The sequence below is a fragment of the Thermobia domestica genome, chromosome 4 (assembly GCF_964235325.1).
Source record: "Thermobia domestica chromosome 4, izTheDome1.hap1.1, whole genome shotgun sequence".
Classification (NCBI taxonomy): Eukaryota; Metazoa; Arthropoda; class Insecta; order Zygentoma; family Lepismatidae; genus Thermobia; species Thermobia domestica.
Genome location: NC_137457.1, coordinates 244,202,337 through 244,229,701, shown reverse-complemented (window position 1 = coordinate 244,229,701; position 27,365 = coordinate 244,202,337). Strand labels below are relative to the sequence as shown.

Sequence of the window (27,365 nt, the reverse complement as noted above, 5' to 3'; positions counted from 1 at the left end):
AACTCTTAAGAATTCATACTCGTGGAACACCTGAGTTCTATTCATAGATGAGAGGTCAAGTATTTCAGGTCAAACGTTAATCTATCGGTTCCTGTCCCATGTAGCATCGGCATTAAAAGAGTCGCTAAATTACAAGTCAACCTACCAATCTTAATAGTTTGCAATTATCCTAATATTTGCCTCTTACCTTCGCTACTTGGTTAGTGTTAATTAAAATGTTAGCTAATTTGCGAACTTAATTGTAATCCACGAAACATTCGTATTTTGTTCTAATTACTTCAAAGGAACAGAACGATTTTAACCTACAAAGCTTATCGAGTCTCCAAAAGTTTGGGAAAACTAGTGTCAAATTAAAGATTATTTTTCCTGGAGTTGGGCACGAATATCGTATGAAGGTTTCCTATCAAGCCAGCCATTAGAGATTTAGAAAACAATTTACTGAAAATTATAAGCTAATGAGTGTATTTATAGGTTGGTTAGGAGGATGTGTACATACTTGGAAATCCTTTAACAGAGACGATTAAATCTTTATTTTGCATTGGAAATACGAATTCCTTAAATGAGATGCATGTACATGTTGTTTAAAGAAAGTATATTTAGAAGCATCTGTAAAAAACTATTTTGTTGAATCTAATTTAAATAAAACAAAGAGTTTGTTCGTGTGTGTGTGTGTGGCCTGGGGACCAGACGATGGACCGCGAGTTACCAAATTTGGGTCGCGGTTACATTGGTTCAGGTTGCAGACCAAGACGAAGCATTTCTTTGAAATTTCGAACCAGGGGTCTCAGAAGAGGCATTTACCGGGACATGTAAAAGTAGAAGAAAATGTTCTATATTAGTGTCGAATTTAATTTTCGCGGTCACTGAGATCAATGGTGAAACTCCGATCGCATTAACTTCCAATTCACTCCATTTGGCTGCGGGGCAGGAGTCACCGGGGGATACCGAGACTTGTAAAAATTATCCAAAATGAGTGATATTAGTGTCAAATCCTTAATTTTCGGGGTCGCTAAGATCAATAGTGACACTTCTATTAGCGATGATGTTCAAATTCAGCTACCACTGTATGTGGGCAGGGGTTTACTTGCGGGGTGGGAGTGTTATTGACACATGTAAAATAATCCAAAATGACAGGTGTTAATGTCAAATCCATAGTTTTAGGGTCAATGAGATAAATGGTGGCACTCTCAGTTCTTAAGTGAATTGCAACAGCTATTCCGAAATAATAATAACATATTGCAATGAAAACGAATAAGCATTGCATAAATGTAAATAGAATTAGAGTGATGTGTCTTTGAGTGTTTTTGAATGAATGAAATCTTCCGGGCCAAAGAAAATCTTCAGGATGGCACTGGCTTTCCGTGCCCCCGAAGGGAGAGGAGCGAGTGGATCGTCGCATCCTCGGTTTATACTAGATGGAACTCCGGATGCGTATGATCTTTTGTGCGTGCCTTTCATGTGCGCTTTTGTGTTCGTGGTTTCAGGGTTTTTACATATACCTCATTGCGTCATGGACAATAAGTGAAGAGGAGTGTCTCAGAGATAGTGAAGATATTGACCGCCTCAGTCGACCTCGGCCGAAATGACGGTCGCAGCCTGGGTGTGCGGGCGGAAGGACACAACGGACAAGGACCTACACTAAGTGCTCAGCACGTCAGCACATACAGAACTGTGTTATGGCATGAACACGAAACTGAGAACACTCACAAAGTACTTCATGAATAACCATTAAATGTTAAGTCACATAAAAGTGGAAGTTGTTAGTGAAGTGAAATGTTAGTGTAAATATTTGGTACATTAGTGTAAATGTGTTCCATGATCACAGAAGAAAGCCTATCATGCAGTGAAAAACCATAGTGATCTGTTTTGTTGTGAAAAGTGAAGAGGAGTGTAGTTTGATAAACAATCTTACAGCATACAGGAGAATAACCATTGTCACGCTGTGAAAACCGAAGAAAGAAAATGAAGCAACACATTATTAAATAGGACTTAACTAAATAATATAACGATTTAAATAATTAATAAAGTAAATATAAAATTAATTAGGCAACATTATTAAATACTCATGTGGAATAACAAGAAGTGGAAAACAGGATAATTTGTAGGCTAACTAATAAATGTATATGATAATAAATAATATAGTAAACCATTAAATAAGAATGCGGAAACCATAATTACAATTAAACAAATAAAATTAGAAACTAGGTAATTAAAAAACATAATAATTAAGACAACAATCTTTTAAAAAATCTTAATAATTAAGAAAAGAAATCAATTACTAGAAATTAAACGGTTAAGAACTATAGAGAAATAATAAATGAAAATAAACAAATTATAACAAAATAGAAGAGTAGATTAGATAGATAATATAGATAGATAAGTAGATAAGAATTAATAACAATAGAATATACTATTTAAGTAATTTATATCGTATTTCATATTATTATAGTTGTTTGATTAGGAATTGAAATACTAAGTATACAGTTCAGGATAGGTGCAGATAGAGTTAAGCTGAGTAGCACTTCCAAGAAAATTGTTGTTAATTTTTTCATAGTTTATTCTTGTTTGTTTGTTTGTTTGTTTTGTTCTTGTGTTGTGGTTCATTTATTCTTTCCTTTTTCCCTTTTCCTTTTCACCTTTTTCCTTTCAAACATGGATATTCAATAAAGATAAGAAAACAAATAAATGGTAGTGATGATTACCCGTTTCGGTCAAAAGTTTCAAATGCGGATCTGAAAGACGGCCTGAGCCAAGAGAAGAAAAAAAGGAAAGAAACCCCCACAGCCCCCAAATCATACAGTTATTATCCAAAAACCATACAGGGAGAAGCCAAAGAAAGAAGAGAAAACCAATAATAAACAAATAAATAACAAAATAAACAAATAAAATAAATCATATATAATAACGTCCGTCCTTAAAGAAAAAATATTAAAAAATGGAGAACTAGGACGCGAAAAGAGGGAATGAATATCGCAACTTATATAACTGGTAATTTTAAATAAAGAAATACATGCATAAACAACAAATAAATGAAGATAAAACTTATATGCATAAAGTATTAAAGAAAAAAATTAAAAACCATAAAATAATTAAACATTAGTAAGCAATAAACAATATCATGTAAGGTTAGATTGGGTTAGGTTAAGATAGGTTAGATAGTTTAGTAAATGACAGTTTGATAAACTATTAGGATAGGAACAGGATACAATTAGAAAGTAAGTAGTTAAATAATAGTCAATCTCAATGGATATAGCGCTCAGGGAATTTTTTGTTAATGTTTCATAGTTTATTGTCGTTTTTTGTTATTTTTCTATGTTGTGTGCTATGGTTCTTTCATTTTTCCTTTTTCCGTTCACGTTTACCTCTAACATAATGGACAATGTATAAAGAAAAGAAAGGAAATCTCAATGATAATAACCCGTTCCTGTTTTCATTTTCAGATACCGGTTCTGAAAGACGGGCCTGAGTCAATTTTAAAAGGAAAAAAAACTCCCGCAGGCGTTTACTTCCAAATACAGCCCCCATGCGAATAACGGGTATTGCAGCTAATCGAAAATAAAATGAAAAGGCAAATTGAATCTCAGTAGAGGGAGTATTAGTAGAATGTTACTCTACAGGTTTGGTAAAGAGAAGAATCGCTTTTTTAATGCATCTGTAACTTTTATATTGCACTGAGTATGTAAGCTAGTTCACATGAATTTGAATTTACTTTAATAAACTCTGCAAAAATACTCTCCATCTTCAACAAATAGTACTGTTATTATTTAGGAAATAGATTAAGACGTCCTGTTAATAGTTTCAGGGTTCATTAAAGAACTTTGAAGCACAAACAAAGTAATGCTGAAGAGTAAATTATAATTAATTGTTTCACAAAAGATATTACAACTGTAACTATTTATATTGTATTTGAAGATAATGTCGTAAAGAAATAACAACATTGATAGCTGGAAATGTAATTGCTATGAAAGCAAGGCATGTACTAAACTTTCCACATTCCTTTCATTTTAGTTTTAATTTGATCATGTGAAATTTAAATTCCAAACTTTCTACGCAAAAAATTCAGCATTTAATGTATGTAACAACGTTGAGTTTCTCTGTGAAAAATTCAAAAAATGGACTTTAATGTTAAATTATTCTTTTGTATACAATAAAGGCTATTGTTACGTTTTTTACGTTAATTGGCTAATATGTAATATGTTTAATAAAACACGAAAGTTTGATTTATGAAGTATGAAAGAACAGCATTTAATAACAAGATAAAATATTTTTTCTACATAGTCTTCGTTCTTGGACAGAAGAATAAGTATGACAGTGTACATAATATTTATTACTCTTTTACAGGTAAGTATTCAATAATATGATATGGTATTGTTGTATTTGATACATTTTACAATTTCATTTGATACATTGAGTGCAAAATACTGAACTAGCTGAATTATAATGATCATTAATGCATATGTGAAGGAAGTGCAGCTGTTCAAAAGAAAATAACATCAGATATATGAAATATTGTACTACTTTAGATTTTATAACACGATGTTAGTTTTCCTAGATATATTTTTTTATATATAAGATCTTATATCAAATTAAGATGATTGAATTTTATGATTGTTTTTTACATTATTTTGAAATCGTAGCGCTCCTGTTTCATCATCGGAGTAATAAACGCAGTTTCTTAAATTGTGGTTTACCTACCTCACCCCTTGTGGTCCTCATAAACATAGCATTAGTCCACAAAATACAAGATGCATAAAATTTAAGCATATTGTGTATTATGCATTACAGGTTTAGAAAACTCGACTAAAATTTGGAAATAATATACGCAATTTTCATTTACTTTTTCTCCTTACTTTGGTCACTAAGAAATTAACATGGGCGATTACTTTAATCTGTCAATATCAATATAAATGTAAAGTAACTTATGGTAATTTCGTTTTCCTTAAATAATATGCATATATAAACTTACTTTTCAAAAGAACAAAAAGAGAGTACCAGTAGTCTATAGAATATTACCCCTAGAAAAATTCAATCTCACTTGCAATACGATTAAGAAATGCGAAGTATCTAATTGATTAATAGTTTAATTATCTACAATACTGTATTTCTTGTAGCATAAAATCATTTTTATGTGGACATGTTATCTTGTACGTCATCCTCACTCATTAACGTCTACTGTTTCTAATGCATTATTTACTTTCAATTCTGGTACTTTTGTGTTCCTTTAATGTTATACGCTGAGCGTTCACTTGTTATCTGCAACAAAATAATACTCTCACTTAAAAATAACTAATAGTCAATGGGAAAAAGGCTTAAGCAGTATTAATTTATATGTAATATTATTTATATAATTACTTTCGGAAAAAAATTAGTGAGTCTCAATATAAAACAAGAAAGAAAAGGTCAGGAAAATTAAGTAGTTGTCCTACAGGGAAAGTTTCTCGGGACAAAAACTCATTTTCAATACATTACAAAATGAACCTTTCCTAAACTAGAGCTTTATATACTATTATTAAAGAATTGTAGCTCCAATTATAAAATTTCAGAGCATTTATAAACCAAAACTGACCAAAGCACTAAATACATTTTAGTAAGTCTTCTCTAGCTATCAACCAGGTGAAAGTATTAACATCCGGTGTTTCAAATGCTGACATCGCATTCATCTTCAGGGATTCCAATGAAGATACCAGAGATGTGAGCATGTTTATACGATGGCCACTTATTGGCAGAGTTATGAATTGGGACTTGTGATTAACCGAGCGAAATGCTGACTTGTGATTGGCTAAAAGATTCTGACTCCTGATTGGCTGTTGTTGTGGCTACGAGAAATGACTTTCTTGAATTTGGTTTTGTTCCTGAAAAGGGACCACTCAACAAGGCTGAGTTGAGACCCATTATCCCTATTGAGAGTGTTTCTTACCCGTGAGATCGCTACTGCTTCCTTTGTTGTTCTGTCTCCAAACTTGCAAAAATCACCACAGAAGCTGCTTCTTCCGTTTTAGACGTCAACCCACATGTTATCTACATCAAAGTGGAGTTGGAATCTAGAAGATATGTGCCGAAATTTTAGAAAAAATGACTATAAAATCTAAGGAGAAAACTAGAAGAAAATCTTGGCCTGACCGTTGGTAAAATCATCTTTGCTAACAATTTAGGGTGGGTGGGCGGACGTCTTAGTCCACACACCTCCTCGTGGTAAGCTCTGAGTTATTTTCGAAACATAATAAGCTACGAAATTAAGCGAAGCGCTGGTCACTAATTGAGGAACTGCTAGCAATTAAAAAGACAAATCTTTTATTCCCTTATTTCGGAAAACTTTCGAATAAAACTGAACGGAAACCAATCCAATTGGAAAACCAATTGGAAAACGTTAATAGAAAAAGGCATTTTTAGTCTAAAGTTGACATCTTTGACACAAAAATAAGTGAATAACATAGGAAGGAGCCCATAGGCACGAATTTCTCATATATATCATAAACAACAAAAAGAAAGACAATAATGCACAAGGATACACAAAATAGCAAAATCATGAGATTTTTGTGATATTGTTGTGCGTGTTGCATAACTAAAACAAAATTTCAAGGTCGATGCACGTCACCTAAACGACATTAAAAATAATTTTAAAAAAAAACATCTTTTTAATAAAAATCACCACTTTTTCATACTATCCACCTTAACATTTCGAGAAAAAAAGGTTTTTTCTCGATACATCCTGTTCTGCACCATACCAGGCCTCTAAAAATCTTTGACCGATATTTGTGAAGCCAATTTCGAAACAAAATTCACAAGATGGCTTCATCATGTCCTGAAACCGCTTCAATGAATGTATTGAATCACGAGATATCTCTTTCGAAGAAACAGTTATATAAACTACGATAACGCAACACCTTGTCCTTCATTTCTCATTAATCACATTTCTCACTGGACACACTATATTCATGAGGCCTGTGGATTACAATGCCGAGAATAGTACAGCTACTCCAATAATTTTAAGTTCGATTTCAACCTCTGTATAAAGGAGTGCATATGATTGAAGTTAACGAAAATACATACTATGTCACATGAAAATCAGATCATTCACTGACCCAGAAACATTTGTTTCAGTTATAAAATTGAAAGTCATGTACAACTGTTTTTGTGGCTCGAGAAGTTTAAAAGTGTTCGAACAAGTGTAACGCATGAAGAGCGAGCAGGACGGCCATCAACCTCCACTACAGATGACAACATTCAGCAAGCTCGAGCAATGGTTGTGGCGAATAGTCGAATCACTATCGATGAGGTAGCAGCTGCTTTGAACATCAGTCGTGGCTCTGTCCATCAAATCATCCACACGTGGTCGCCGATTTGGACGTGTAAAAGGCGGCGGTTAGTTTTAGACGTGTAAAAGGCGGTGCAAAACTGGCTTTACGCCCAACTGGAAACTTTTAATTTGGAAGGAATACCTAAGCTCGTTGACCGTTGGGCCAAGTGCATTGATAAGGAGGGAGATTACGTAGAAAAATAATGTGTATAGTATAACCCTAGATTCATGTAAATAAACTGTAGAATGAAAAGTGTAGATAGTTTTTGACTTGCCCTCGTATTTTCTTTTATAGATCTCAACAATATATCCTTTATCAATTAGAAAATTGCAACATTCTGACACACATCAAGGATATCAAACTGGGCAGAAATCACAAGGTGAGTTATTTTAATCCGACATATCTTTTGTATTGCATAAAAAACATAACTTCAGTTTCTGTCAGTTGAAATCAGTAACATTCAATAAAGCGTGGTTACGCATATATATTCCACAAGTTCTAAACTCTAACTATAGATAAAATTTGGTTTAGTGTTTTGTGTATATACTTTGCTAACTGAATGTTTCGTTTCAAACATAAAATGTCAGTAACGCAAAAATCAAATCTTTGTCTCTGACAGAGATGTCAAAGGAATACTGCAAGTGAGGAAGCATTTCACACTAACGAAAAAATGTTTTCACTGTCCCATTATTGTTATCTGGAGATACATTGTTGTGCACTTCTGGTCACAGAAACCTAGATGGCGAAAAGAAACTTATTTTCGAAAAAATATATCCTTACATCCATCAAACCTTTACTTACAGAGTAATCTATCTTCCCTTTATTCTAGTACAGAGTAACATGACCATTTTAGCAGAGATATTGATTATCTGGAAGGAAATATGTAATTGTTGTATAAGAAATTCACATATTACAAAAAATAAATGAAATGAAAATACTCTTACTGGATAATACACCATTCATATTTAGACGGGGTATAGATCACCAATGTTTAATATAAACAAATGAACAACTTCTTGAATGAAGTATTCTTGGTGCAATGACTAGGATAACGAGTTGCGTACGGAATTGAACTTTAGTTTAGGTGCGAATCCTGTTTAAGAAAAATTATGTTCTATGATGTTTGAAAAAGTCAGAACTCTGTAATACAGTACATTACATCATATATATTAAACAAAGTTATAAATCATTCTTGTCTTGTCTCTAATGTATATTCTTGAGCCGAAAGTGACATGGAATATATTCATCTAGTTCTTCAGTATTTCGCGAGAAGGGAATCATTATGTGATAAAATAAGCGGTCTGTAAAAACTACATGTTCTGATTCTAATGCGCCGACAAATTTATTTTATAAAGGTTGCTCTAAACGAAATAGTTTCAAGAGTAATACAAAGTATAATGTAAAGTAATATGTGAGATATTTGCTTATCAAAATAATTGAATTATACAGACCAAAGAAATCATACTGAATTAAAAAAAAAATATCAAAGATCCATTCAAAGAAGATAGAGTAACTGGAAAATCACTTACGCGAATTATGTTTGCTATTTTGCGGCATAATCAAGCGATTAACATTACAAGTTGCAACGAGGCAGATGAGGGTTCAAATATTATCCCTTTGTCATTCGATTTAAACATTATTGGAGAGAAGTTGAAAATATTATATGCATCTGACATATTGGAAGTATTAACTTCTAGCAAAGAGTGGCAAATTAAAGTTATACTTAGAGAGGGGCAAAGTCGGAGGGAAAACTAACAAAACATGAAAATCGATAGTCCCAAATATCAAAATACATGAAATTTTAATAATATAGTTTCTAGAAGATAAATTAAAATGTTTAGACAATAATTTCAATCAAAGCTGAAATTAATAAACATAAACAAATTTCTAGAGTGATAAGACACAATTATGCTCTTTAGGCTAAAGAGGACGGATGATTATTGAAAATGACTGATTATTAATAATTCGTACATTAAGAGTGAGCGTGGAAACCTAAAATCCTAGAAAATAACCAAGGACAAGATGTCGCCCAACTTTACTCGCGTGGCCTGAGATCGAATCAGAAGCACCTCACACCAGAGTGGAGATTTTCATCAATGAGTCATTGTGCTCACTTTACGATTAACGATTATCGTTGTATATAGAGTGTGAGTCAGTAAATTCGTTCAGTGCATGTAAACCAGGAATGAATGGATTAAAAGTATGAAACAAATATTGTGGTAGGTTAATGTCAGTGAAATAATCGAGATTTTGCTGACCGCTCAGTACTCTAACTCAAGAACCTGGGGTTAGACAAAAATTTCATTACATTAATGTAAATCATGTAGTTGGCACTTATTTCCTTACACAATGTCTCCTTTTCCGAATAATACTGGAATATTAGTGCTTATTATCTAGCTATACGCAAGTTAAGCCGATGTTGTTTTTAATCTTATTCTGAAATGAACGTCTGAACATAGTTAGCACTAGGCTCGAACTGGTTTTTATCATGTCACTTTCATTATGGGATGAAGTGGAAGTTTTTATTTTTATACTAAAAGTACGGACAAAATCTACATTTATACATAAAAAGAAGAGTTAGTCACACGCTCGTCATATTACGGAATTGAAACTTCGTATATGAACTCCTTATTGAACGTAAGAGAATATGACTAGCGTTTATGAAACTTGCTCTTCAAATGGAGAATTGCAAAACACAGAGCAGTTTCTATAACATTTTCCAAAATATAAAAAGGCAAAAATTTGTTTGTCTCAGTACTAAGAGCAAACGTTGAACTGTTTAAAATGGAGATTGCCATGGTTAGCGCTTTCTATGAGCTAGAAATTTATGGTTTTATTTTCTATTCAACTAAGCTTCCCAAGGGCTAAATGTATTTTCAAATACCTTCCCAAGACCTATTCTCCTCCTGCGATGAACAGACATTTCAGCTAGTCTATCTGTGTGATTCTCGGTACAAGAGAATATATTATAGACAAAGAGAGTTGTAACATTTTAAAGGCAGTTCATTCTTTGAGTTACTATTTTGTATATCCGTGATATCTGTTCTAAGTTTCTCATAAGTGTACAAGCACATTCCTTACCAATTAAATGCTATACGAATTTTGAAGTCGATACTTGTGTTCGGTGCAAGATCTTTGAAAATAAAGGAAGTTGAACTGTAAATCTTGATGCACAATGTCGCAACTAAAACACTGTAGAAACATTTAGGAAAATATAATTCTGTTTCCTTCATTTTATACATTTTACTTTCATGTTTAATATAATATTGCTAGCTGGCTAATTTTATTGTTTATTGGAATGTACTCAATGTAAAATTTGTCACATTCAAAATTACAAATAAATGAATGAATTGAAAACTAATGTGATTTATAGTTGAACACACAGGAAAATACTCTTCCGCGAAATTTTACGGTTTTGAAAGCAAGAACTTTAACCACGTATCCAATAGAAACACAGAATATGTTCCAGTAAAGGAATATAACATTGTTCAAAAGTACACGGGAAGTCACAAGGCTAAATTGAGATCAAGTAAGAGGAAAACTACATATAATTAGATAGCTTCGAATAGAACTTTTTAGCTGTGTATATGAAATTATTCAAAGCTTTTTAAAGAGTACTATTTTGTATTATAGTCTCCATTAGGTTCTACGACGACTCTTAGTTTCTACAATGCCCCAAGGCGTTGGTTAAAAGCATTTATGTGATTGCTATATTACCATAGACCTAAGAAAACACAAGCAGATATTTACAATTATTGTTATAACTTAATTTTGAAACCACAATTTTTATAATTGCTATAATTCTTATTTATAAGTTATTCATATGTATGATTCGTACTTTCTTAGTAGGTCCTATTCTCTTTTGAAGAGAAGTTACACTTCAACCCGATCGATCAAATTCTTACATTTGAAACAGTTTCTGTGATCGTTTGTTCTTATTATTGTTTAAGTATAAACATCCAGAATCTTTAAGAACGTAAAATGAAAAATCAGTAATAAGTCAAGTTCTAAATACTGCAGGCATGGAAAATTGAATGAGAATAAGATAAAACAGAAATTAGAGTGGCTTCGCTTGTGGAAACAAAATACGTTATTGAGGCGAGATTTAACGGTTGAGTTAAATTAAATTCTGAAAGGAGGGTAAACTAACAATCTATCTACTGTTATGACTTGATATATGTATTCGACTTAGCTTATTTTGTTTTGATGATTACAGTTTAGTATACCTTTATAGGGCTAGACGTATATTAGATGAAAACCTATAGTCTTAATTTATTTATTTATTTATTTAACGGCAGAGTTAAGGCTATGTTTGCCTTTTCTTACACTCAACCAACTCAAATGTATACAAGTTATAAGTATTACCATTGACGTCAAATCCATAAAAATACATTACAATTACTACATTAATGCATATGTTCCTACACACACATATATCCCTATACACGAATATGCTCCCTTACATACACTCTCCCCCCATACCCTCACACTATTTATCATAAAAACAAGAAAACTATACATACAGCATACACAGAACGATATATGTATTCTTAAAAGTATACTACCTTACATACCCCCCTCCCCCATACCTCCCCGCAAATCTTGTATTATAAATACATACCTCAAGTTTCTGTTTCATTTGGTTGCTACTGCTCAGCTTTATGAAAAAAAAAAAAACATCATTCCCGAGATTGGTGTACATTGACTAAGGCTATCAGATATTGCTTCAAATTTCTTTTGAATGTCGCAATTGAGGGTGAATTCCTTACATCTGGTGGAAGTCTGTTCCATTCTCTAATACCAGAGATTGTGAATGAATTAGCCATTTGATTCGTATTATGACGAGGTATCGACAGCAGTGTTGATCTGCTAGAGCGAGTATCACGATTGTGGCTATCTCTAACATACTGTAGTTTATTGTGAAGATATATAGGCACACCAAATGTCAAAACTTTAAATAAAATTGTCATTGATTGGTATATGTAGCAAGCTTGGATATCTAGCCAGCCCAATTCATTAAAAAATGGCGTCAAGTGATCTGAACGTTTAAGATTGAAAACAAATCGAACGCATGCATTCTGAACCCTCTGTAACTTTCTTAGCGCTTCTTTATTTACGTTGCCATAAGCTCCAATGCAATAATCAACATGTGATAGTACGAGGCTTTGTACTATAGATGTCTTAATTGGATAAGGCAACGTATTTTTCAAACGGTATAGAGAGTGCAATGCACCAAACGCCTTTTTGCATACATGATTTATATGATCCGCCCATAGAAGATTCTGATCAAATAAGAGGCCCAGATTTTTCATTTTTTCATCAAAAACTATATGTGTGCCATTTAATGTAATTTTAGGAAGTTTGGTGCTCTGCAGTCTGGAGAGGATATTTCTCGAACCTATTATGATACATTTACTAGGATAATAATAATAACTTCTAATTACAAAGTTTTGCTGCGAAAATTGAACTGGGAACATTATACACCAAAAACTTGCCCACAAGTCACTATACCTATCCAACTTAAGGTATGTGAAGATATAGCTCCGATTTAAAGTCAGGAACCTTGTGTGGTTTCTCCAGCGTACTTCGACAATGTATTATTTTAGTCTCTCTGCACATTCACATTAATTTTTCACTCGGGTAATACTGACTGTCTCTCATTGGATCGTCCAAGGTTACTATATTCAGAAATTTGGCAGGCTCACAAGATACATCCAGAACCTGCACCGAATGTAGAGTCAATCGGATCACGATTTCTTACTGCTGCTTTTCTGTATTGTCTGTGTGATACAGAATATTTGTTCCAAGGTTCTTCATTGCATTTAGAACTACATTACATCTAGCGTGACTTCATGTACATATAAATTGAGTATTCTAAAAAACGTTAGATAAGATTGTATAGGAGATTAAGAAAACGTTTGGTTATTTGTCTTCAATACAATCTAGGTACAACTTATTAGATTTAATTCCAATTTTACTCTCCTACCTACAATCAATATAATGAGATAATTACTACTAAATAAGAAAATAATAGTGCGGTACTCGTTATTTTTCACATACATTCTGAAAAATATTTTACTTTCCTTAAACATCATTTATTATCTGAAATAGGGAAAATCGTTAGTGTAAATGTAGAGGATATATATATATATATATATATATATATATATATATATATATATATACTAGTCTTGTGAAACGAGGATTGACTGCTGATTTATATATTGATGACTAATGCTACGGTATTGAAAAATAAATTTGAATGTGATATACTTTATAGTATTTTAAAAGTAACATTATTGTTTACACCTACCGATATGATCCACCATTTCAATTCCATCAAGATTGCCAAGACTGTAATGTAGAAATTTGATCATAATGGTATGCTGTATTATTTGTACTTAGTAAAAGTTCAACCTTATAAATACTCATAATGTTAACTCACTGAACAATTAACTTCTCATCAGAGTTCATTGGTTAATGAAAAATATCAATTACGTTGTGCGTAGAATACTGAATAATTTTAATATTAAATTTGAAATAAGTTTGCATACATATTTTCATCTTACAATTGTGTATGTATTGAACATAAAGCAGCTGTCATGATATTTTCTAGGATACCAATCATAAAGATCAAATGTGTTAATAAATACAACCGAAAAAATGGGAACCAACTAGATATGGCAATACATTTCTTATACAGTATAGAAGCATAAGATTAGTACTAATTTTTCAACCCCTATTTTACATATTTATTTATCAAACGTCCAGATAGAGCTCATTAGCATAATTTACGATATACTCTGCAATTATTTACGATTTTCTTTACACCAAAATCAAAACTAATTATATCGAAAATTGAAGGAAGTTAGAAATGATGTACATTTGTATGTAAAATACTGAGTTTTAACAAGGAATAGTTATGCTGATTCAAAATATTTATTACTATACGGTTTATTACTCTAAGTTTCTTTCACCTTTACACGTTTAAAATATTAATTGGTCTTTCGAATTCATAACATAGTATAACCATGTTAAGTGTTATAACTAATTGACGTGTTGCAATCTTAAACATTGAATTGTTCTCTTCTCTATAAAGTAACCCTTTTGGATACTGCCAAACAATATATATATTTAGATATTAATATGAATTTTAATAAAGTAAATCTTGTAAGGGATAATGAACAATTTGTTACGTTGTATTCCGATTAACTCTATTATCCTTATTTTTTATTAAACGGTGATAAATTTAGTAAACTTTTTCTTTTTATTTTAAATTAATTTCAAAGCATGTGCTCCACAGCAAGGAATATTCATCGTATCTTTTTAGCAAGCTAACTCGACGGCTTAAGAAATTTGAAGAAGTAACTCTACTTTAAAGTTAGAAATCTGGTGTGATTGCTGCAGCATACTAGCGCAATGCATTTATGAGTGACCGTGCACTCTCACATTAATTAAACACTCGGGTAATACATACTGCCTCTCACTGGGTCGCCTCAGGTAAGTGTATCAAGACGTTGGCCGGTTCTCATGTTATTCTCGACATTTGAACATTTATCGAATGTAGAGTCAATAGGATCACAGTTTGTTACTGTTGCTTTTCTGTAATGCCTGTTTGATACAGAATATTTGTATCAACATTGTCCATTGAATTTCGAACTACATTATATCTCGTGTGACTTCATATTTGTATATGAAACGGGTAAGTCCAAAGAAAGTTAGATAAGGCGATGTGGAAGATTAAGGAAACGTTCTGTACAATCTAAAACACTTATCATATTAAATTCTGTTTCTCCACTCATACCTACAATCAATACATTAGATAAGTGTTAGTACATAACTTAGGAAATGAACAAAATAATAATGTTTTTGGTACGACAACTGGCTGATGTTTTGTACTCTCTAATAGAAATGTAAATGTACGTAAGGTTGCATCGAATTTCCACTTTTTAGAAATCAGCTTACCCTTAGTGATATTTTTTGCGAAATGGGCTCCATATAACGTGTAAAAAATTGCAAGTCGACTGGTCAATATCTTTAGGTGCCACCAACGGCCGAATATTTTTAAATTTTGTTAAAAAAATAAATGTTATTTTAAAAAATGTAAAATATGTACTTTTATAAAATATGGTTATCCTATGTGGTTTTGTTTCTGTAAAGAGTCTATATTTAACGTGAAAAAATTTCAGCTTGATTAGTCAAGTCATTCAGGTGCCACCAGTGGCTTAAAATATGGACGATTGTGTCCCTACTTTTTTCATTTCTTAAAAATTAAGTTGCTTTGTTTGTGATTCATCTGGATCGTTAATTAGATAAGAAATATTTTGCTTTACATCTGCAGCTCTTTGCTTATTTCCAATAATGTTGTAAATAACCCAGAACTCACCACGAGGAGCTGGTTGCAGTTTGAAGTCCACCCACGCGCCCATCTGTATATACTAATGTTGCATATGGCAGTGTTAAGTTCATATCGTTACTCTTTTACCTCAAATTGTTTTTGTAATAAATTCTGTTATGTTTTTTCTTGATTGTAGTGTTGCTAGGACAAATCTATGTCGTGCTTCTTGCCCACATACCGCTGATACCGCTTCAGTCAGCAACTTCACCATTCTTTCTACAGCGCGAGTGTGACAGGGTAAGGATGTAATAGATTAATCAGCCATTGGAGCCGTCTTTACATTTTCTCTTAGCTTCTGTAGGCTCAAGTGCTTTGTCAGTGGTGGCTCCGTCAGCGTGCATGTTTACCGATTAATCATATCAACATAGTTTGCCACTTCTAAGTTGATTTCAGGGACGACGAATTCTCGTACCGGTACGCGATCACCAGATTGGGTCGTTTGTCTTGCTTTTAGGACTGTCCTCCAGCCAAGTTCTCGTACTTTGGCATCTTGGTCAGTCAACATTGACAGAAGTAGGTTCTCAGGATGGCCGTACCACGCATTTCTACGGATAACTGGATGAATTTTCCTGTATTTCGCTTCCATGTGGAGAGAAGTCGTTCTAAGGTGCCACAAATGACGAGCTCCTTCTGCACACGATGGATTGCGGATCACAGCAAACCAGAGTAGCGCGTAGACCATCATGATGTACTGGACGATGGTTTTAAGTTCATTAGTGGGTTCTTTTGTCTCTACGTACAAACGTAAGACTCTATTTGCTGTAGTTAGCCATCTGGCTTGATGAATTCTACCAGGCTTCATGTGAGTTAACCCAACGGGGCATTCTCCTGAAGAAACCACTTGGCAGATATTCAGCAAATATTTTTGATCCGTGCTTAATGCATTCTCAGTGAAGTTGAGGTTCCAGTCTGCTGGAACGGGCTGAAAATTCTGGAGTGGCAACTCTTCGCAGGTTGGAAGTGCTGATCTTATTGGTTCTCTAAATGTATTTGGTCCAGTAGACTTCCCGTCTATAAATTCAATCAAATGTCGAAATGGGAGCTCATTCATGTGTATCATACAGACGATTCTCTGAAGGGGTTCGTTCAGGAAGACTTCAGTATATGCCATCGCACCATTCTTCCGACCAGTGTTGGTAGCAGTACCGTCGCAACCCAAGAAACCAGATCGGACAGGGGGATATTTTGATGAACAAAGAACTTTGTGATGGCAGCCCGTATGTTCTCTTCTCTTCCAGGTGAAGGAGAGATGTGGCCAATATAGTTCGATACTGGCTCCTGTAGAAGTACGTAGTGATCTTTTTTCATTATTCGGTGGTTGATGCCGTCTTTAGTCTCAAGAGTGAGAGTCTGATTCTTTCTTCCGTCGAAGTATAACGCTTTAACTTTGATCGATTCAAGCGATGCACTCGCCTTTTCAACGATGGCGTTTCCTAAGGATTTCTTCTCTCCCCGAATCTTGCTTTTGTCGATCACCTTCTGCTTATGAACTGGGGTAACAAATCCGACATCTGCCAAAAGCAACGAAGTGATAATTGCGGTTTTATATATTACGTCTATATACTGCATTGGAGAATGTCAGCAATCTAAGTATCGTTTGTTTAGAAGGGCTAGTCTTCTTTCTTTTAAGCACAGGAAGAAACTCGACCTTGGAAACTGACTCTTCTCACGATTCATTTTGTAAAGGGACAATATCGTTTTGTCTTCTGGAACTACTAATTTCATTGGGCTTTAGTTGATTTTTCTGACCTCGATTTTTTCGCAATAAATGTTTGACACGTTTCTGTGTCTCCTTTCTATAAAGTCCTGCCATACCCATCTGTCGGGTGGTTCTCTGGTCAATTGAAAATTAAACCTTCAATTTAGGCACTTTCTTCTCTCTCGCAGAAATCTAAGCAACCGGATCGATGCGTTTGCAAGAAGCGATATCAAACAAAGATTTGCTGGCGAACTCCTGGAATTCTGCAACTTTGGAAGAAAGAAAAAGACGGGTTTGTCCTTGAACTTTTGCAGCTGACGGACCTCCTTTTGATAATGTAAAATCAACGCTATAACCCGTTGCTCGCTCAAAATAGCTGCACCACTGATTGATGCATTTTCCCAAATTTGAATTACTTTCCTTGCCACGAATGAGCTAGCACCTTAGCAGAGTGGTCCTTCTGAGATGCTTTTTCCCATTTCGTGTTCTCTTTTTTTCTCAAGAATTGCTTAAGAACACCAGCGATTGTTGGAAGCTGATTAAAAGTGAATTCCATTGGGGATTCAATGACATTCTGGACAAAGTTCCTTACATTCAAACGTGACTTCTTTTTAGGTGACATCTTTACGAACACTTGATAGTTTATTCACCGAAAGCAATTTTGAACACTTAGACACTTTTGTCAACGCAAGACCTCAACAATCTTGCCGCACCATTGGAATGACGAACTGACACATTCAATGACTGCCGACAAGGACAAATACGACGCAATCCTTCAAAAACGCACAAAAATGCACACGTATTTTCACTTAAACACAATCCGCAACGTAAATAGCTTCCACATCAAACACCATTTTTTCTGTCTAGAAAGCAACGCAAAATTACTCCTAATCTCATCTCCAGACACACTAACAAGGAGTCACTTTTTTCTTTTCTCCGGACGCTACACCACTTTTAATTTACAAAAATAATTACTTGTTATTTTTTTCGCGCTACAAACATAAGCTGGACAACTACCTGTATGTGCCTTATTTGATAACATTTAGTCTACTGTAAAGTCTGTTTTTTTTTACCTTGATTGCCCCATTTTTTAACCTAATTAGCTGTTTATAAGAGACGAAAACTCGATTTTTTTTACAAAACACTGAATAAAATATATTTTTGGGGGGTTTTGTCCAAATTTTAAGAAGCCGGTAGCACCTGAAGGACTTGACCGGTCAAGCTGAAATTTTTTTAACGTAAAATATGTACATTTCAACCGAAAATAACTACTAAGGGTAAAATGTTTAGGTAAAAGTAAATATGTATATTTTTTTTTAAAAATGTATTTCTTAACAAATTTTTGAAACTTTAGGCCGTTAGTGGCACCTGAAGAAATTCACTAATCGGCCTGCGATTTTCTATATGACGTATAGAGACCATTTCGCAAAAAAATGTCGCTAAGGGTAGGCTGATTTTTTAAGATGGAACTTCGATGCACCCTAATGTACGTCTCTTTCTTGAGTGGCATTCCTGTGCTCTGACCATGGATAATATGAGAATTAAATCAATCAAAAGTGTAGTGAAGGGTAACGAATAAAGCCTAATCTGAATAAGACACTGAAGAAGGGCACAAGCAGTAAATACGAATAGTGCATGGGTAAATAAAGTACGACACCGAAAGAGAAAAACCTGAAATACATGGTAAAAAAAAGTAGAAATTGTCGAAGCGGGAACATAAAAAACAAATGCGAATAAATATGCCAACAACTAAGCGCTTACCAAGCAATGATCGTAGTGTAGTTTTTAAGGCGGTAGATTACAAATCCAAAGGACGTCAGTTCGAGTCTACTCGAAAGAATATATATATTTGTTTAATTTTTTAATGATGTATAGAACACATGACAAATGGTACGTAGTGAACCAAAACCATCTATTTTAACAAATTAATCGCTCTATCTAAAATTAAAAGGTTAAGTTTGTTATGAGAAAACTCTTTAAATTGCCCCCATGCTAATATGGTTATTAATACATTGAGCTATGATTGGATAAAATTGTGTGTCAACGCCCGGATTTCGGTCCAATAAGTTGGCACATGTTATGGTGGAATAAGCGCCGAATTTTTGTGTCTAGCGCCCTTGTTAGAAACATGTTATAGGAGTGAACGAACATAAATGATAGTACAATTTTCCGTTTAAAATATTGATATCGATCCCGAAGCCACACATATATGTGTAAAGAGTCAAATCATGTAGAGAAAAATCACATGGGATATCAGATTTGTTATTATCCAGGATGGTGCTGATATATATGTTTGAATATGTGCATACCATTTCCTATAGAGAATTCTATGGTAATTTACAACAAAGAAATATTACATATACATATAGATGTGTTTTGCGTTTATGATTGAGTTGGTTTTCATATGTCAGGCATTCTTAGGATATCTTATTGCAGTGCATTGTAACAGGAAATGCTTATGTAGACAGTAGCGTGTGCGAAGATTATCTTGAAACACGAGGTTAGTTCAGTACAGAAATCACGTTCAATAATTAAATATTTATTGTTATAAAACTTATGAGCAGACGTAGAGTGAAGTTAAGATCAGACATAGCGACCCCTCCATCTCCCTCCCAAGCAAAGAACAGAAGTGGTGAAAATGTTAACCTAACTAATGTTTCTCAATCTAATTCTCAGTCAGGAACACCCGATCAAAATTCAAGACCTATTGTAAATGTGTATAGCAATGCCTTTCCTTTTCCCAAATATGGTCCGAAAGAAATGACCATTCAGCAGTTCTTTTCTGCATTTAACGATACTATAAAGCTCAAAAAATTATCCCCGGATGAGGCTAAAGATCTAGTAATAACATGCTTTTCAGGAAAAGAGAAAGAAAGATTACGTGTTTTTATAAATAGGAAGCAGTTACCTACTAAGTCATATGAGACATTTAAGGAAGAAGTTTAAAAAAAGTGTTTCAAAACACCGAAATAGAATGTAGATATTTTCGTTAAAATTCAAAATAGAGTTCAAAGAAACATGAGTTGGTACAGAGTTACATATACGAGGTATTAGGATTGATAGATAAAGGAGCGCCCACATTAACGGAAACCCAGATTATTTCTATTTTGACTAACGGTTTGAGGCCATACTTTTTAGAAAGAGTAGGTGTGCAGCAATTTAATTCATTGGATGAGTTTATTCAAGCTTGAATAATCTCGAAACAAATAGGTATAGGGTGAATAATAGAAAGAAACATGAGATTCATGCTAGTCTGAATTCATCAATGAAAAAGGAATTGCGTAAATTGGGAAAATTGCAAAAATATATGTCTTCGGATTCAGAACCATCAGCAGAATCAAGTGAGGCCGAATTATCCGAGTCAGATGAAGATGAAGATAATATAGTTTTGCTTCAAAGTAGGAGATCGCGTAATAATATAATATCTAGTTCGCAGGTTGCGAAAGGGACCAAACAGGACCATAATACATTTCAAACTATTGGGTCGGAACGGAATAACAAAGAACATGACAAAACATCGCAGGCAATGGAGAATGTCCAGAAACAACTAGAACAATTAACGTTGAAAATGAAAATTTTGAGGATACACAAAAACAATGTGAGGAAACTAATGTGCAGATAACACAGGGAAATAATTCTGGTAAACAAAATTTTAATCAGAACAACAGAGATTTCCATAGAGAAAATGTTCGTGGAAATTTCAGAGGAAATTCGAGAAATTGTAGACAAAATAATTATCAGTCACAAAATAGTGTTGGAACAGCTTCATATAGAGGCTAAGCTTTTAGGGGTAAAAATAATTTTAAAAGTAGAAGTCGAAATAATTACTACCCACAAGGGTCATTTGTACCCCAGATGTATCAAACTTGGCAATTACCAGTAGTTATGGACCCAAATTGTATGTCACAGGGAAATCTGTGTGTTCCACAAATGGCACCAGTCCAATAAAGTTTTCCCCAATATGCAGTTCCTACTTATCAAAATATGCAGATCTCAGACGCAAATGCTTATCAAACGCAAGGTTTAAACTGAGTTCAACCGTGCATGACGGCTGTGCATGTTCGGAAAATAACAATGTACAGCTTAATAATCAAAATCGTCAACAGAAAGATAATCTAGTCACATATAACGAATGGCGTAAAATGCTAGAAAATCGAAGAAGAAATTCATTCAAGTCCCTTTAAAATATATAAAACGAAATAGATAAGTTTCCTATAGACGTAAATTCTAATACAGCCAATGTTATTGCTGATTCTGCTTCTACTATCAGCAATATAGAAAAATCATTGTTGCCTAGAAATGTAACACTTATTGAAACACATACTAAAGTGTTGGGTATATCTCAGAACCCCGTAATTATAAAATATATGGCAATTGTTAGATTTTGCATTAATGGAAGGACTTTTCACCACAAGTTCCGTGTCTTGGAGCATTTTAAACCGAAAGTGTAATAAGAAACGATTTCTTAATATTTCACCAAGCTAACTTGTGTCTATGAAGGAATCTTTTAACGTTAACCAGGTTTGGATTACCACCCAAGAATGCAGAAATTGATGTAAATAAGGAGCACAATGTGTCGAGTTTCGTATTATTTTTTATTGAGCAAGCTCTTGCAACTAAGTTTGTTGTAAAGAAGAGATGTATGTTACCAGCGAGATCTAAGGTTATCGTTCCATTAACATTAAAACAATCTAGGTCATATAAAGAAATTGTTCTTGAACCGAATCAAGAATTACCGGAAAGATTAGGAAGTTTAATTCCGAGAGCTCTTGTGTCAGATAAGTCTCCAGTTATTGAGATAATAAATCCATTAGCACATAAGGTAATATTAAATACTAATCTTGTAGTCGGTAAGGTAGAATATATTTAACCAACAGATGTTATTACCGCATTAGAAGATGACGATTACATAAATCACGAATTTTTGGAAGAAGGTCAAAGGTTATTTGATGCTTCAAAATTGAAAATAGGAGAAAAAGCTAGTCCGGGATATAAACAAAATGTAATAGAGCTATGTTGGGAATTTGCCGATATTTTTACCTGGAATCCAAATAGATTAGGCCGTGCGATAGGATATCAATACAGGGTGCAACTAAAGTCAGAGTTACCTACCTCTCGTAAATAATATCAAATACCGAAAGCCTTGCAATGAGAAGTGCGTGAATACATGAATACTCTAAGTCAGTAACGTGTTGTGGAAAGGTCTAGTTCTCCTTTTATTTCCCCAGTGTTATTTTTGAGAAAACCATCGGGAAAGTTGAGAAAAATAGCTGATATGCGACTGTTGAATTCATAAGTGGTTCATCATTCTTTGGCTTTACCACCTATACATGATATAATTTCTTCCATGGCTGGACATATTCGGTATGTAATTTGGACGTCTCTTTGGCATATTTTAATATAGAATTAACACCAGATTCTCGTCCATATTTTGCCTTTTCTCTATCGTCACTTGGGACAGTTCAGTATTGTGTTACTCCCCAAGGGTTTGTAAATACTGGTGCTGTCTACAATAGATTGATGTCTATGGTGTTGGCTAACCTCCATCCAGAAAGCATAGCCTGTTATGTAGACGATTTGTACGTTTTTGCCAATTCGCAGGAGCGAATTATTGAGATTTTAAGAGATTTATTTACACGTCTTAGTAAATCAGGACTTCAGTAGAAAAATTTCAATTTTTATTCCAAGAAATTTTAGCGCTTGGACACAAAGTGTCGCGTTATGGCTACCAAATCTCAGATCGGCTGTTAAAAGCAATTGAAACTTATCCTGTTCCGAAATCGACGAAAAACGGTAGATCGTTTCTCGGTTTGTGCAATTTTGTAAGGAAATTTTTACCTAATTACGCGGAAGTAGTACAAAATCTACAAAAGTTATTTAAAAAGGGCGTGAAATTTAGTTAGGACTCTACTCACCAACAGGCATTTGAGACGTTAAAAAAGAAACTTTTGAAGCACCAATACTAGCTCCTTAACGGCCAGACAAACCTTTGTGTTTATGGACAGATGCATCCAAAACGGGAATTTCTGCAATGTGTACGCAGTGTACGGACGAAAAATTACAAGATTGGACTCCCATTGGTTATTGCTCGAGACTTTTGACACCAGCAGAGCAAAACCTTTCAACAATAGAACAGGAATTGCTAGCCGTATTAGCCGCAGTAAAGGCATTTAAATATTATTTAATAGGAAGGCATTTTATTTGAAAATAGACAACCGAGCATTAGTCTACTTCAAAACAGCAGCTAATCTACCGCTCAAGCTACTTCGTTGGAGTTTAATTTTGTCGGAGTATGATTTTACCCCTGTTCATGTCCGAAGTGAGAATATCCCTGTTGACTCGATGAGTCGCTTTTCGGTTGTTCCCCCACAACCGGGAGACCTGTTATTAGAAGTTTTTTACCAAGAGAGATGTTTAGTAAATTTCCAAGCACCCGAAAACATTGGAAAAATGCAAAAGGCAGACCCTTATTTTGGACCCATATACAGATGCTTACAGGAAAATAAGTAAGGAGAAGACTACAGGCTCGATCGGCAAGTTGGAGCATTCCAATTAATTTATGGAAAGTTATACCGTGCATGTAGATTTGGAAATATCACGAAGCATTTATTGTGTATTCTATTTAATATGAGAGATGAAATTTTTAACTTACTGCACACTCGTCCGTAAGCTGCAGTGCATGCTGGCCAGAATCGTACATATCAATTGCATCTACAAAAGGTTTATTTTCCACACATGCGTAATTACTTTCCTCAGAAAATTAGACAATGAGTTTCTTGTCAAGTAAAGAAAAGAGGAAGCCAAGTAGCTACTATTAAACCAAATATTTCCAAAAGCGGCCCCATTTTCAATAGTCTCAGTTGACCAATGTGGCCCCTTTCCAACATCTACATATCGTCACAAGTATATTTTAATTATGTGTGATATTTGTACAAGATATGTCATAGCTGAAAGCATGCCGGACTTAACGGAAGACAATTTTGCGACTGCTATTCATAATAAACTCATCTTAAAATACGGAGCACCATATATGTTATGTCTTATGTAATTATATAAATCTATTCATTAAACTCCCATACTAAAATTATATAGTATTTTCTTCTGTTTTCCTTTATACGCAAATAATCAACATAACGTCCAACATGAAGACTGATAAAATTAACTGTCTTTTGTGGACTGACATTTCGCACGACTAAGGAACCTGATTCGTTATACATATTACTTGTTTCGACCTCCTAGTATCGTCATGTAATAACAAATTGTTTGAAAATCTTGAACGATCAATCATACATGTCTAAAATCTAGACATTAAAAAGAAAGTAGGATGTAATATCATCATAAACCTATCTTTAATGTTATGATAAAGTGGATAAATTTCTGTACTTATTGATATAATTTAGCGTTCAGTTGTATCTGATCCTTTTCATTTTGTTTTAAATCCTCCCTCAAATCATTAACAAACTTCCGTAACATACTTTCTGTTTTTATCCGCTACATGTAGTTGTTAACATCCGCTACATCTGAATCATTTTCTGTTAGCCTCAGAAAGTTCTTCATTTTAAAATATACTTTATTTTCAATTCTCAATAATCCCCAACCTGTTCTTGAAGTAATTAACATAATATTCGAATGCTATATAAGCTATGTACATTCTGGTGTATTAACACTAAATTGTTGTAGTTTACCTGAAAAGTACATAATATTCAAGGAACACTAATATTTTAATTTTATTCCGTGTCACATATGTAAGTAGCATTTCTTTAAATATATATATATATATATATATATATATATATATATATATATATATATATAAAATTTCTAAATATGACTGGAAACATTCATAAAACTTATATTGTCGCGTACATCTGATAAACACTTACTTTTTCATTTATTCTTTATTTGCAGAATTATCATGATTTGGGACAACACTATTGATCTCTTTTAAATGAACTCATAATTTAAGAATACATAACGTTCGAAGTAATAAGTAAATATTCCAATTTTAACCTGATTCTATACATATCCAAATCAGTTCACATCGTCACTACTATTTTCCGTATAAACTTGATTTCCTCTATTGGCCAACATATTGAGTAGTCCCTATGAAATGAGACTAACTTACAAGTATGTAAAGCAGACGACTAAGATTTGACTCCTGGTGGTACAGTTTGTGGTTCAGGTCCCTGAATTTGTAGGAATATGTCTCATAACTTATTGCACACAGAAATGTTAAATGTCATTATCTATCCAACAACCTATTCATCCACGTTCTGCACAAATTACTCTTCTCATTTGCTTTTACCTAAATATATTCTCCTCTCCACAAATATGACAACGCAATCTAGATGAGTATTTCAACTTACAAGGAATGTTGTGTGTAATAGGAATCAATATTTCATAAAGCTTTATCCATTATATCCTTGATTGCTCGTCGGTTTTACGTGACTTTTACTTAAGCATGCTTAAATGTTAAATGTCCACATAAATTAATTCAGAATACCTGTTTAAATCTGAAATTATTACTTTCAAAAAATACCTCAAAATTCTTTGATCTAATAGCAGGCATGAGGAAACAATTTAGATAATAACGAAAGTATCTGCAAACTTTACTCATAAACGTTATGTATCTAATTCAGTAACTTCTTGACTTTAGGTCTACTAAAAACTCCCAAGAGTTAAAACAAGCATAAATACTGCAATGTGTCTTCAATAGAATCCTTATTACCCTGCTAATATGACATAATACTACATAATATAGGTCTAAAACTTTACTCCTTGAAAAATATTTCCAAGAGTAAAAAGTTTCATAAATACTCTAATGTGTATTCAATAAAATCTCGAAATTTCCAGCTAATATAACATAATACCACATAATATACAAGGTATCCTTTAGATTTTTAATCGCTAAGTGTATGTAATTGTTCAAGCCACAGTCTTGAAACCCTAAATACAAAATTTTAATATTTGTATGAGAAAACACGTTTACTGAGTTTAGTAACGTAATGTTACTTATCATTGTCAGCCAATCAAAACTATTAGCTTTTAGTATTATTGATCATACCTAGACTATATGCATAAGTATATGATCTGGAGATTGTGAAAATAAATAGTCAGAATACATCTTCATCACGATCAATGGTAGTATCAGATTACTCTCAAGTTACTTGCTGCAAGCTCAGTACACAACAAAAAGAATGTACTGTTAAAGAAAGTTTGAAACAACAAAATTTGATTATCACCTCAGTATCTTATTTCAACACGTAGTTAGTAATAAGAGCTAATTGCCTAATCAACGGTTATACATGGTACAGAACATATCATACTGTGTAATTGGAAGAATTAGAAACAATGGAAGCTGATCTATAGTATATTTTGGAACTCAGTTAGGGTAATAAGGTGTAGAAGGAATATTATTTTGAAGTATTATCTGATTGGTGTCTGTGATCCTCAGATCACAATCAATAGTTGAAAATGAGAGAGCAAATCTGATGTAGATAACTGCAAAACACAACACAGCTAGGTTGTGCTAGTAGATGAATAAAGATTAGTCTTCTCACTTGAGGCCTACTGCAACTATTATTGGAGGACAGTTGGAGAACATATTAATCCTATAAAAGTGAAAAGTATATGATGCAAAGATGGCATGGGATATTAAATATTTTTTGCTAAAGCGAGGCAGTTGTGGTTTGTTGATGGCCATTTATGTTAAAATATAAAAGGACAATGCAGACGAGTAATAGCTGCGATATATTTGAGTATTCATTCTTTCCATGCAGAATGGGTGACATTCGTAAAGGCGTTTACTCATACATTATCCATCACGTCACAAATTGTCGTAATCCACTATTCCCTGGTTTCACAAAAGAAAGAATTTAACCTAATTTCAACTCTTCTTTTCGGAGCAGCAATTTACCGCGTACTCTGTAATTTTTCCTTAGTATTCATTATGCCTTAAACATTATTACAT

General features: G+C 33.6%; 1 protein-coding gene across 1 annotated transcript in view; it reads left to right on the top strand.

Moving 5' to 3' along the window:
• The first annotated feature begins 4,285 nt into the window (after window positions 1–4,285).
• LOC145683476 (uncharacterized) overlaps window positions 4,286–27,365 on the top strand; it is an 82,542-nt gene continuing 59,462 nt past the window's right edge. The window contains exons 1-2 of the mRNA XM_081754806.1: window positions 4,286–4,341; window positions 7,593–7,677. Coding sequence (XP_081610932.1) covers window positions 4,306–4,341; window positions 7,593–7,677 — 121 coding nt within the window. The 5' untranslated portion in view covers window positions 4,286–4,305. The remainder of the gene's footprint in view (window positions 4,342–7,592; window positions 7,678–27,365) is intronic.